Source organism: Somniosus microcephalus, chromosome 19 (assembly GCF_052327205.1).
Source record: "Somniosus microcephalus isolate GS21.2 chromosome 19, FLI_Smic_1.0, whole genome shotgun sequence".
Lineage (NCBI taxonomy): Eukaryota > Metazoa > Chordata > Chondrichthyes > Squaliformes > Somniosidae > Somniosus > Somniosus microcephalus.
Genome location: NC_141005.1, coordinates 7,132,499 through 7,146,264, shown reverse-complemented (window position 1 = coordinate 7,146,264; position 13,766 = coordinate 7,132,499). Strand labels below are relative to the sequence as shown.

Sequence of the window (13,766 nt, the reverse complement as noted above, 5' to 3'; positions counted from 1 at the left end):
GGAGTTTTTGCATTTTCCATCTTATCTTATTGCTTTAAAGCCACTATAAATTGCAAGTCCATGGTGTACATGAGTCTCTTTCATCAGAACTTAAAATGATTTGGTAATTCAAAGCTACTTGATCTATTTCCTAACACACAGATAAAAAACGATGTGAAGACCCTCCTCATCAACTTCCAAGTCCAAACGACAAGCTTTGAATTAGTCATATAAAATATCTAGCTGTGCAATGCATGGGACGTACATACAAATTCTTCAATGCCTTTTACATTTCTAAGTGTACCAACAGCAAACAAGACCTGAGCTCAAAAGGATTTTATCTAGATGATTTGACAGAACTGGAGTAATATTGAAATCCACACAGCAGTCCCTGCTTCCCATTAGCAGACCGAAGCTGCAGATCACTAAACAATAAATCACAACACATGACAAACCCTGCCCACCAGGAACCCTGACTATTATTGAATCTATTTCTCTGCAGACACTGTATAATATAAGAAATAGGAGCAGGAGTAGGCCATATGGCTCCGCCATTCAAGATGATCATGGCTGATCTTCTACCTTAACTCCACTTTTCCACCCGACCATATCTCTTGGTATCCAAAAATCTATCGCTCTGTCTTGAATATACTCAACCAACGAGCATTCACAGCCCTCTGGGGTAGAGAATTCCAAAGACTCACAACCCTCTGAGTGAAGAAATTTCTCCTCATCGCAGTCCTAAAATGGCCAACCCCTTGTCCTGAGAATGTGTCCCCTAGTTCTAGACGCTCCAGCCAGGAGAAAGCCTTGCAGCATCTACCCTGTCAAGCCCCCTCAGAATCTTATGTTTCAATGAGATCACCTCTAGGGAATATATGCCTAGTCTCCTCAATCTCTCCTCACAGGACAAACCCTTCATCCCAGGAATCAATCGAGTGACCCTTCGTTGCACTGCCTCTAAGGCAAGTGTATCCTTCCTTTGGCAAGGAGACCAAAACTGTACACAATGCTCCAAGGCCCTTTCTAATTGTAGCAAGACTTCTTTACTCTTATATTCCAATCCCTTTGTAATGAAGGCTGACATAACATTTGTTTTCCTAAATGCTTGCTGTACCTGCATTTTAACTTTCTGTGACGCACGTACAAGGACACCCCAGTCCCTCTGAATCCCAACATTTCCCAGTCTCTCACCATTTAAAAAATATTCTGCTCATGACTGCCAAGTAAACTATAGTTACATTTTCCCAAAAAACTCAAGAATGCAGTTCAGAACAGCTGGCTGAACAATAAAGTAAAATTATATTTTCAATAGGGTGCAGTTTCCCATTAATGATACAAGAACTTAAAATAAGGTATAAATACAATAGTCTAGAAGTTAAATTCTCAGTTCATGAAAATGTGGCATTTTGGAATTGGTAGATAGAACCCGGTAACATCTCTTCTTGTGAAAACCGACCACATTTAAACACTACAACCAACGACATTCTACATGAAATAATTGCAAGAAGCGCAAGATACTTACAACTTCTACATCAGAAGGGACAAGTAGCCCAGGAGGAGCAGTGTATGGCTCCTCATTCTCTTCTGCATTATCATCACTCTCAACTGCCAAAAGATAAAAAGAAAATGCTAGCAATGCAATACAACATGCAACTACACATGGAGATATGGTGTTCCGAAGTAAAAAGCCCCTCACCAAAGGCTAGTAAATCACTGCAGATGACTAATTATATATTCTCATTAACTGGATTAAGTGCAAGTATATTCATCTGAAAATATATCTCTACTTGACCATTTTATCAGAGTGCTATGCCTACATAACAGTCACTACACCAGATGTAGTCATAGAACTTTACACCACAGTTGGCCATTCAGCCCATCATGTCTGTGCCAGCCGAAAAAGAGCTATCCAGCCTAATCCCACTTTCCAGCTCTTGGTCAGTAGCCCTGTGGGTTACGGCACTCCAAGTGCATCAAGTACTTTTTAAATGTGATGAGGGTTTCTGCCTCTACCACCCTTTCAGGCAGTGAGTTCCAGACCCCCACCACCCTCTGGGTGAAAAAGGTCTCAACTCCCCTCTAATCCTTCTACCAATTACTTTAAATCTATGGCCCCTGGAGACTGACCTCTCTGCTAAGGGCAATACGAGCTTATCAACGCTATCTAGGCCCCTCAGAATTTTATACACTTCAATCAAGTCTCCCCTCAGCCTCCTCTGCTTCAAAGAAAAAATTCTAGCCTATTCAAGCTTTCCTCAAAGCTACAATTCTCCAGTCCTGGCAACATCCTTGTAAATCTCCTCTGCACCCTCTCTAGTGTAATCATGTCTTTCCTGTAATGTGGTGACCAGAACTGTACATAGGATTACACAGGATATACGGCACAGAATCAGGTCTTTCGGCCCAACCAGTCCACGCTGGTGTTTATGCTCCACTCGAGCCTCCTCCCGTCTTTCCTCATCTAAATCTATCACCATATCCCTCTATTCCCTTCTCCCTCATGTGTTTATCCAGCCTCCCCCTAAATGTATCTCTGCTATTCGCCTCAACCACTCCCTGTGGTAGCGAGTTCCACATTCTCACCACTCTCTGGGTAAAGAAGTTTCTCCTGAATTCCCTATTGGATTTCTTGGTGACTATCTTATATTGATGGCCTCTAGTTATGCTCTTCCCCACAAGTGGAAACATTCTCTCTCTATCCACTCTATCAAAACCTTTCATAATTTTATAGACCTCTATTAGGTCACCCCTCAGCCTTCTTTTTTCCAAGAGAAAAAAAGAGCCCCAGGCAGTTCTTCCTTTCCTGATAGGTATAACCTCGCATTTCTAATATCATCCTTGTAAATCTTCTCTGCATCCTCTCCAGTGCCTCTATATCCTTTTATAATATAGCGACCAAAACTGCACGCAGTTCTCCAAGTGTGGTCTAACCAAGGTTCGATACAGGTTCAGCATAACTTCCCTACTTTTCAATTCTATCCCTCAAGAAATAAACCCTAGTGCTTGGTTTGCTTTTTTTATGGCCTTGATAACCTGTGGCGCAACTTTTAGTGATTTGTGTATTTGTACTCCGAGATCCCTTTGTTCCTCTCCCCCACCCAGACTCGCACCCTCCAAGTGATAAGTGACCTCCCTATTCTTCCTACCAAAATGTAATACCTCACATTTATCTGTGTTGAACTTCATTTAGCAATTATTCGCCCATCCTGCAAGTTTATTAACGTCCTCCTGTAATTTGTTGCAGTCCTCCTCAGTATTGACTATCCCCCCAATTTGGTGTCATCCGCAAATTTAGAAATTGTGTTTTTGATTCCAAAGTCTAAATCGTTAATGTAAATTGTGACCAGCAGCTGTGGCCTAACTAGTGCTTTATACAGTTCAAGCATAATCTCCCTGCTCTTGTATACTATGCCTCGGCTAATAAAGGCAAGTATCCCGTATGCCTTCTTAACCACCTTATCTACCTGCCCGCTACCTTCAGGGATCTGTGGACATGCACTCCAAGGACTCTTTGTTCCTCTACACTGTAATCCATAGGCTGTGACGCAGTTAATGAAAAATGTACATTTAGTCATCTGCAATGATTAAATAGGCTTCGGAGAGGGCCTTTTGATTGTGAAGTACTTTGGGACATCCCGAGGACGTGAAAAGTGCTAGTATAAATGCAGCTTTTCTTTCTTTCCTCGTTACAATATGTATGCAGGAATAAGAAGTTAGACTTGATACATTAGGTTTAACGCATAAAGTACAAATTCATTGCATTGCAACTTGAACATCATCTCAATTGCTAACAAACTGGAAAAATTAGCAATTTTAAAAGCGATTAAGCTGGACTATTTACACTAAGTTTATCTATACCAAGGTTATTACATACATTACTTCTACTGGAAATTATTACAATATGATTTGAAGTATTTTTCTAATAAATATAAACGATGTCAATTTTTGTAATGGAGATCAGCAATTAGTTTCCTCTAACCTTGGATGAGACAGTTCTCCTATGAGGAGAGATTGAGTAGATTGGGCCGATACTCTCTGGAGTTTAGAAGAATGAGAGGTGATCTCATTGAAACATACAAGATTTTGAGGGGGATTGACAGGGTAGATGCCGAGAGGTTGTTTCCCCTGGCTGGAGAGTCTAGAACCAGGGGGCAGTGTCTCAGGATAAGGGGTCGGCCATTTAGGACTGAGATGAGGGTTGTGAATCTGTGGAATTCTCTGCCCCAAAGTGCAGTGGATGCTGAGTCGTTGAGTATATGCAAGGCTGAGATTGATAGATTTTGAGACTCTAGGAGAATCAAGGGATATGGAGATCGGGCAGGAAAGTGGAGCTGATAAACCAGCAATGAGTCATGGTGGTTGCCAGAAATATGAATATACATTTGGATAGAGAATCTCCGGAAACAATCTATTTACCAAATCCATAAAGTTTAGGCACAGCTTAGCGAGAGCCAACGCTTCAGGACTCTCCTCTAGCTACTAGTGCTCATTTTCAATTATCAACTGAGATATTCCCATAAGCGAATCAAATTTACTGTTAATTTTATATCGCAATAAATGTAAAATGGCTGAACTTCAGATCTGTATTGATCCCTTATTTTAAAATGAAGAGCGAAAAGCTTTTTGAAACCAGATGTAATCCACGGGCTTTGGGATCAATGATGATGAATATATATGGCAGCTACAAAGGATTTATCATCCTGGCACAAAACTAAAAAATGATTAATTCTATGCTTGCCATCTGTTTTTGCGAGTTCTTCCTCTTCTGTCGGTTGTGACGGATCATAGTAATCACTGTTATAAGCAAATCCAACTGCATTATAGATGCCATCCTCCGCTAAAGCCTCACTCAGACGCCTATATTCTTCCTCTTAAAAGGTAGAGGTTTGTGGAGGGGGAAAAAAATGCATTAGGCTTAAAGAAGCAAACACTACTTTAAAATCTGACATGCAGGTAAAGCTAAAAAGTTAAAATCTGACATTCAATAGCAGCAGTGCAGGCTAAATGACTGATAAGATTTAAAACACAATTGCAATCAGTTTTGATGAGAACAATGGAAAAGCCTCGATACACAATCAGCAGACAAGTCCGCTTTCCCATTGAAGAGAAAGACAAAACAGAATTCTTAGTTTCCATTCTGCCCTATAAGTTGCGAATAATTCTCTTTTGCAGGCTAATTTAACTACTCCTGAGGTCCTTTTTGACAAGGAAGGATTCCTTTTCCAATCCCCCGGATACTGTCAAATAAGGAATATCAAAAAAAATGAGTGCATGGTCAAATTACAGAAGGTTGTAAATATTTGCAGAAATTCACATGAATTTGGTTGAAAGGTAAAGTTGTTTTGCAAAAAGTACCTTGCCTTGCCTCCTCCTCAAGCAAGTCCGTATGCAAGGCTAAATACCTCTCTTCATCGCAAAGAGCATCAATCCTCGCCTCTTCTTCTGATAACTGATAGTCTCTGTTCCAAGTGTACTCAGCATCGCATTCTGAGAGGTCGTGTAAGTGACCCCGACAATCATACCTGCAAGGTGAAGACATTGGTCAATACAATAAAAAACACGCACTACTGACCAGATCATATACTTACCACACTAGGCAACCTGAAAGTGATATTTAAGAAACAACAATAACATTACAAATTACATAAAAGTATGAAAATGAAATAGCTTAGAGTATTATATATTTAAATTTAAACATTTATCTGCCTTTATAAGACGGTAGAAAGTACATAGAGAAAAGTTAACCATGTTCCTCACCACAATATTGTACGGTTAACAAAATGTAAACAAACACCCGGTTTGCCAAGTGCCAACACTGGTTTAAAAAAGAATCTTACCGTGCATGCTTCAGTCAATCACCCGCACTGCTATCTGTCAAAGATACTCTTGCTTGACAACATTTCATCTGCAAAAGCAGTTTTAACAGGCGCACAAACCCGAGGACATAAATACCTATCAGCAAGAATCAAAAGGGCCGAAAATGTCCTCGCTTCACCATGCTCTGCGTTTTCCTGGAGGACGAGGAGGAGGAGGAGAGTGAGAGCTCTTCGTCAACTGGAGGCCCGTTCCTTGGAGGCAAAATCATGACTAGGTCTGTTTTTTTTCCTAGCCATTTTACTACCTGGCAAATTCACTGGGGAAAGAAGCTCTGGATTACGTGATAGAGAGAGACATATATATATATATATACACATAATATAGAGAGGAGGGGGGAATCAATAAATCAATAGAGACTGCATGCAGCTTACATTTAACAAATAATGGCCCCCAAATCCCAGCAATTTAATATAAAATAAAAACAGAAAATGCTGGAAATACTCAGCAGGTCAGGCAGCATCTGTGGAGAGAAACAGAGTTAACGTTTCAGGTCGATGACCTTTCGTCAGAACTGGAAAAAGTTGGCGATAGAACAGGTTTTAAGCAAGTACATAGGCAGGAAAAGGGGGAGGGGAGGAGAGAACAGAAGGGAAGGTCTGTGATAGGGTGGAAGGCAGGAGATTAAATGACAAAAGGGATGATGGTGCGAAGCAAAGGGGTAGTAATGGGATAAATAAAGAAACAAGAGATGGGTCCAGAGGAGGTGTAAATGGGAATAGCAGAATCATTACCAGTTAACTGCTCATTGTCACACTGCTGTTTATGGGAGCTTGCTGTACGCAAATTGGCTGTGTGTTTCCTATATTGCAACAGTGACTACACTTCGAAAAGTACTTAATTGGCTGTAAAGTGCTCTGGGACGTCCTGAGGTTGTGAAAGGCGCTATAGAAGATCCTGCAAATCCATTAGCAGGATAGGCGCACCAATGTCAGTGTTCTTGCTCAGGCCAACATCCCCAGCATCGAAGCTTTGACCACGCTCAATCAGCTCCGATGGATGGGTCACATTGTCCGCATGCCCGATACGAGACTCCCAAAGCAAGCGCTCTACTCGGAGCTCCGGCATGGCAAGAGAGCCTCAGGTGGGCAGAGGAAACGCTTCAAGGACACCCTCAAAGCCTCCTTGAAAAAGTGTAACATCCCCACCGACACCTGGGAATCCCTGGCCCAAGACCGCACAAAGTGGAGGAGAAGCATCCGGGAAGGCGCCGAACACCTCGAGTCTCTTCGCCGGGAGCAAGCGGAAGCCAAGCGCAGGCAGCGCAAGGAGCGCACGTCAACCCAAGCACCCCACCCACCCGCCCCTTCAACCACCGTCTGCCCCACCTGTGACAGAGACTGTAGGTCCTGCATTGGACTCATCAGTCACCTGAGAACTCACTTTTAATGTGAAAGCAAGTCATCCTCGGTTCAGAGGGACTGCCTAAGAAGAAGAGAAATGCAAGACTTTCTTTTTAACATTTCAGGGGAGGGGGTTTTGCCTTGTACCATCATCCTTTTCAAATCACTCCTATCACAGACCATCCCCTTTTGTTCTTTCCCCGCCTCTGTACTTGCTTAAAACCTGTTACATCTCTAACTTTTCCAGTTCTGACAAAAGGTCATCGAACTTAAGAATTAGAAGGAGTCGACTATACGGCCCCTCGAGCCTGCTCCGCCATTCAATAAGATAACGGCTGATCTTCGACCTAAACTCCACTTTCCCACCCAATGCCCATATCCCTTGATTCCCCTAGAGTCCAAAAATCTATCTATCTCAGCCTTGAATATACTCAACAACTCAGCATCCACAGCCCTCTGGGGCAGAGAATTCCAAAGGTTCACAACCCTCTGAGTGAAGAAATTCTTCCTCATCTCAGTCTTAAATGGCTGACCCCTTATCCTGAGACTGTGACCCCTAGTTCTAGACTCACCAGCCAGGGGAAACAACCTCTCAGCATCTACCCTGTCAAACCCTCTCAGAATCTTACATGTTTCTTATCTGTGGAGAGAGAAACACAGTTAACGTTTCAGATTGATGACCTTTCATCAGAATTGGAAAATGTTAGAGATATAACAGATTTTAAGCAAGTGCAGGGGCAGGTCTCCTCTACATTGGGGAGACCAAACGCAGATTGGGTGATCACTTTGCGGAACACCTCCGTTCAGTCCGCAAGCGTGACCCTGAACTTCCGGTCGCCTGTTACTTTAATTTGCTGCTGCACGCCCACTCTGACCTCTTGGTCCTTGGTCTCGTACACTGTTCCAACGAAGCTCAACATCATCTTTCGATTAGGCACTTTACAGTCTTCTGGACTCAACGTCGAGTTCAATAATTTCAGACTATAAACTCTGTCCTTATTTTTTACATGGCAGCTGAGTCTGCTATTCCCATTTACACCTCTTCTAGACCCATCTCTTGTTTCTTTACTTGTCCCATTACCTTCCGCCTTGCTCCATCATCCCTTTTGTCATTTAATCTCTCCTACCTTCCACCCTATCAGACTTTACTTTTTGTTCTTTCCTCCCCTTTCCCTGCCTGTACACTTGCTTAAAACCTGTGACTTCTCTAAAAATGTTCCAGTTCTGACGAAAGGTCATCGACCTGAAATGTTTGTTTCTATCTCCACAGATGCTGCCTAACCAGATGACCAAAAGCTTGGTCAAAGATGTAGGTTTTCAGGAGCGTCTTAAAGGAGGAGGAGAGAGAGGTGGAGAGGTTTAGGAAGGGAATTCCGGAGCTTGGGGCCCAGGCAGCTGAAGGCACGGCCGCCAACGGTGGGGCGATGAAAATCAGAGAGGGGGGTGGGATGCGCGAGAGACCAGAATTGGAGGAGCGCAGAGACCGCGGCGGGTTGTAGGAAGCCATAAAGGGATTTGAAAACAAGGTTGACATTTTTTAAATCGAGGCGTTGCAGTTTCATAATTGTAAAAAGACCCCCATCAAGTCCCACCCCTCAAGCCTTCTCTTTCCAAGAGAGAGAGACCCCCACCCCACACACCACCAGTTAAAAAAAAAAATCTCTGCGAGTGTTTCCAGCATTTTGTTGTTTTTCTCTCTGTCTCTGTTTCATAGAATAGACGGCACAGAAAGAAGCCATTCGGACCCAACCAGCCTGCTTTGAAACTTTTTTTTCTCCCCCCTCTTATTACATATAAACACAGTGCTTTCTGTGTGTGCGGTCAGAGAGCGAGGTGTGTGTGTGTGAGGTGTGCCGGGGGTGGGGTGGGGTGCCGGGCGGACCGACCTGTCGATCAGCAGGCCCGTGTCTCCCATCCAGGGGATCAGGCCTTGCTCCTGGCCCCGCGCCGCCTGCTCCTCCTCGCCGAACAGCTTGCAGGCGTAGCCGAACACCAGCAGCTCGGCCGCCGCCGGCTTCTCCTCCCGCCGCTGCTGCTTCTTCTTCTTCTTCATGGCCGTGATGCGGGGGCTGGGGTAAGGCCGAGCCTGAGACATGGTGCCGAGTCTCTCTCTCCCTCACTCACTCTCCCACTCCCGCCCGCCAGCCACAAAATGGCCGCCGCCAAACACAGCGCCGCTCCCGCACCCGCACATTCGCCCCACTCTCTATACATAGAAACACACCAACACACCGGCTGCTTCCCATTAATTTAATGTTTTTTTTATTCAGTCATTATTTTTCTCTGCTCCCCCTCCCCCCGCAAAAAACCATGTCCCGCGTGTCGAATGTGAACCCCCCAAATCACAGATGGCTCTCAGGCCAACCTGAGCCAGAAGAAAATAGTCAAGACACACACTGCTTGCCACCTCTTTTTTTTTCTTGCACCCCCTTGGCCTGTTCTTTATAACTCCGCTCTTCTTTGTCTTCGTATAAGCCATTTAGGACAGAGATGAGGAGGAATTTCTTCACCCAGAGAGTGGTGAACCTGTGGAATTCTCTACCACAGAAGGCAGTTGAGGCCAATTCATTAAATATATTCAAGAAGGAGTTGGATATATTTCTTAAGGCTAAAGGGATCAAGGGATATGGGGAGAAGGCAGGGACAGGGTACTGAGTTTGGATGATCAGCCATGATCTCATTAAATGGTGGAGCAGGCTCGAGGGGCCGAATGGCCTACTCCTGCTCCTATCTTCTATGTTTCTATAAGCCCTTATCTTTTACATAAGAATTAGGAGCAGGAGGATGCCACTCGGGCTCTCGAGCCTGCTCCGCCGTTCAATCGGACCTTCGACCGCAACTCCACTTTCCCGACTGATTCCTTGATTCCCCTAGTATTATGTCCGTGTATAATTGAGACACGGACTGCAGGAGTTGATTATAACAAGTCTTTACTGAACGGAGACAACCCGGAAACTGAAACTACAGAAGCCTGCTAGGGCCTTTTATACAGGGGTGGTCACTGCCGGTACTGCAGTCTGAGACCAGTTATTCCCTTAAAGGTACATACACAACAATTCCTCCCCTTTTAGATAAACAGTACATAACATTCATTTAACAACTAAATAATAACTAATTACAATTACAATTACGGTTGCTAGATACATTGGTTGAAGTTAAGCAATTATAAGTTCAGTCTTTGAGGAGGCTTCCTGATTCTGTCTGGATAACGCCTCTTTGGGATACCAGGTTCTTCTGGCAAGGTTGAGTCGGGATCAATGTCGTCGTTTGGTTCGTCTGCTTCCAATATCACCGATTCTGCGGTAGATGCAATTGGGACTTCGGTTTCATCACCAGGTGTATCAGATCGTGGTGTGGAGTTGACGTTTTCCAGTGACTCTAGAATCTGGTCAGCATGGCGTCTTACAATGCTCTCTCCAACGTCCACATTAGCGGTCCTTGCCGTGTACAGATCGTTCCTGGCTGCCATTTCTCTGTGCGGTAGTCCCGGGCCAAAACTAGTTGACCTATCTTAAAACTCCTGGTCGGCCTTTCATTCATATTCTGAAACTGCCTGTTCTCCACATCTCTTCTGACGTTTGGCTTAACCAAATCCAAGCGGCATCGTAGTCTTCGATTGAAGAACATCATGGCTGGAGTTTGGTTGGTAACCGCATGTGTCGCATTCCGGTAGCCAAACAAGAAGTTATCCACCTTGTGTTGTAGGGATATATCTTCATTACACATTGCCTTGATAGCCTTCTTGAATGTTTGAACAAACCTCTCGGCCAATCCATTAGTGGCTGGATGATATGGGGCGGATGTGTAATGCTTAACACCATTGTTCTTTAAGAACTTCCGGAACTCTTCAGACACAAAACTGTGGTCCATTGTCAGAGCAAATCTGTTCAGGCAGCCCATTCCTGGCGAATATGGTTCGTAAGACTGTGATAGTTTTTTCTGTGGTGGTTGAGGACATTTTTATTACCTCTGGCTACTTTGAATGTGCATCCACCGCAATTAAAAACATCGAGTCCATAAAGGGACCAGCAAAATCAATGTGCACCCTTTGCCATGGAGATGAGGGCCACTCCCATGGATGTAGAGGGGCTTGTGGTGGGGCGTTTTGGACCTTCTGGCATCCTGTACAGCTCTTGGTCATCTCTTCGATTTCTCTATCGATTCCCGGCCACCACACAAACGCTCTGGCTAAGTTCTTCATTTTTACCCCTCCCAGATGACCCTCATGAAGCTCATTGAGCACTCTATCCTTCAATTTGGGTGGAATTACTACTCTGGATCCACACATCAAGGTTCCTCTGCACACTGACAGCTGTTCTCTTCTCGGCGAGAATGCTGGCAGCAGTGGTTCGCCATATGCTGGCCATCCCTTCACCGTTAAATCATAGACCCAGGAGAGTGTCGGGTCATTTCGTGTTTCCTTTTCTATGTTTGCATTCGTCACAGGGAGACATTCGACTATAGTCGAGTGGAATAACTCCACTGGATCCACTGCCAGTTCTTCTTCCACCGTCGGCAACGGTAGGCGCGACAATCCATCAGCATTCCCATGCTGTTTAGTTCCTTTGTACTCGATGTCATATTGGTGTGCCCCTAGGAAAAGGGACCACCTCTGTAGCCGTTGTGCTGTCATTATCGGTACGCCCTTCTGAGGGTTGAAAATGGAGACGTGAGGTTGATGATCAGTTAGTAGAGTAAATTTCTGACCGTGCAGGTAGTGATTGAACTTCTTCACCCCCCACACCAGGCTAAGGGCCTCTCTGTCAATCTGGGCGTAGTTACGCTCGGCTGAAGTTAACGAGCGTGACGCAAAAGCTATCGGCCTCTCTGAACCATCAAGGAATTTACGTGACAGTACCGCCCCAATGCCGTAGGGAGACGCATCACACGCCAGTCTTATCGGTAGTGATGGGTTGTAGTGAGCCAATACTTCTCTTGAAGTGATTAGGTCCTTACTCTTCTGAAAGGCCCGCTTACATTCATCGCTCCATTTCCATGCTACTCCCGTTCGTAGTAGGGCGTTCAGTGGATGCAGAATTGTGGACAAATTCGGCAAAAACTTATGGTAGTAATTCACCAATCCGAGGAATGACCTCAGTTGCGACACATTTTCAGGCGTTGGAGCCTTAACTACCGCTTCAGTTTTGTCAGGGGACTTATGCAACCCCTCTTCATCAATCACGTGGCCACAATACGATATCCGTTTCTTAAAAAACTCGCACTTGGGGCGATTGGCTCGTAGCCCATGTTCACGTAGTCTAGTGAGCACCTGCTCTAGGTTGGCAAGGTGTTCACTGTCATCTTCACCTGTCACTAGGATGTCGTCCAAGTAACACTGAGTCCCCGGAATCCCTTGCAGGACTTGTTCCATCGCTCTTTGCCATATCGCCGGAGCTGATGCTACTCCGAATACCAGTCGATTATACTGGTAAAGACCTTTGTGAGTGTTTATCGTGAGATACTTCCGAGAGGATTCTTCAACCTCCATCTGCAAATATGCTTGTGTTAGGTCAATTTTTGTAAAACGCTTCCCTCCAGATAGTGAGGCGAAGCTATCTTCTCTCCTTGGAAGAGGATATTGTACTGTGTGAAGGACTGGGTTCACCGTCACCTTGAAGTCCCCACAGATGCGAACCTTCCTTGGCTCCTCAGACTTATTGTTTAATGTTTTCTTCATGACAGGAATGATGGCTGTCGCCCACTCGCTCCAGTCTACCTTAGATAACACGCCTGCATTCTCCAGATTCTCCATCTCTGCCTCGACGGCTGGGCGAATTGCATATGGTACCGGTCTTGCTTTGAAAAACTTGGGAATTGCATTCTCCTCTATTTTTATCGAGGCGGTTACGCCTTTAAGAGTGCCCAGTTCTTGTTGAAATACCTCTTTGGCGTCAGCTAAGATTGTTGACAATCGACCAGGAGTGACGTCGTCATCCTTTTTACCAGCCACCATCAGTGCCTGAATGGAGTGCCAGTCTAAACTTATCTTTCTGATCCATTCACGTCCCAATAACGGTGGTCCACCATCTTGCAGAATGTAGAGATACAATTTCCGTATTTTCTTGCCGCTGTATTCGACAGGCACCCTTATTTTTCCTCTGGGGTATACTTTTTGCCCCGTATACGTCCTCAAGACAATGGATGTCTCTCTCAAGGGTATGTGTGAGAATAGCCGCTCGTCGTCTCGTTGATTCATGACGGTTAGAGCTGATCCTGTATCCAATTCCATTTTGACTTGGGACCCTGCTATCGTGAGGGTGACCCAAATGGTTCGGTGATCCTCTTTTGCGATTATGTTGTGAAGTTTGAGACAGCTTAGTCTCTTGTTCCCAGATTCACTATCGCTCATCTGGTCTTCGGAACTACTGTCCGTCATCTTTTGTACTTTCCTGTACGGTTCCTTAGTAGCCTTTTTGTTGTCGTTGGTCTTCTTCCCAGACCTGCAAACTCGTGCAATGTGTCCCATCTTTCCGCATTGCCTGCATATTTTGTCCTTGGACCAGCAGTCCTTCTGGTCATGGTTTGTTCTGCCGCAGCGATAACATTTTGCAAATCCCCGTGTCATTT

At 44.7% G+C, this 13,766-nt stretch overlaps 1 protein-coding gene across 11 annotated transcripts in view; it reads right to left on the bottom strand.

Moving 5' to 3' along the window:
* sfswap (splicing factor SWAP) overlaps positions 1-9,352 on the bottom strand; it is a 114,826-nt gene extending 105,474 nt beyond the window's left edge. For 7 of the 11 annotated variants that reach the window (XM_086011898.1, XM_086011900.1, XM_086011904.1 and 4 more), the window contains exons 1-4: positions 9,086-9,351; positions 5,338-5,504; positions 4,721-4,852; positions 1,505-1,587 (exon numbers count right to left, since the gene is read on the bottom strand). In XM_086011898.1, coding sequence (XP_085868024.1) covers positions 1,505-1,587; positions 4,721-4,852; positions 5,338-5,504; positions 9,086-9,294 — 591 coding nt within the window. In that variant the 5' untranslated portion in view covers positions 9,295-9,351. Of the gene's footprint in view, positions 1-1,504; positions 1,588-4,720; positions 4,853-5,337; positions 5,505-9,085 lie in introns of all 11 variants that reach the window. The other 4 variants (XR_015081782.1, XR_015081783.1, XR_015081784.1 and 1 more) reach the window with 1 other exon arrangement.
* Positions 9,353-13,766: the final 4,414 nt, after the last annotated feature.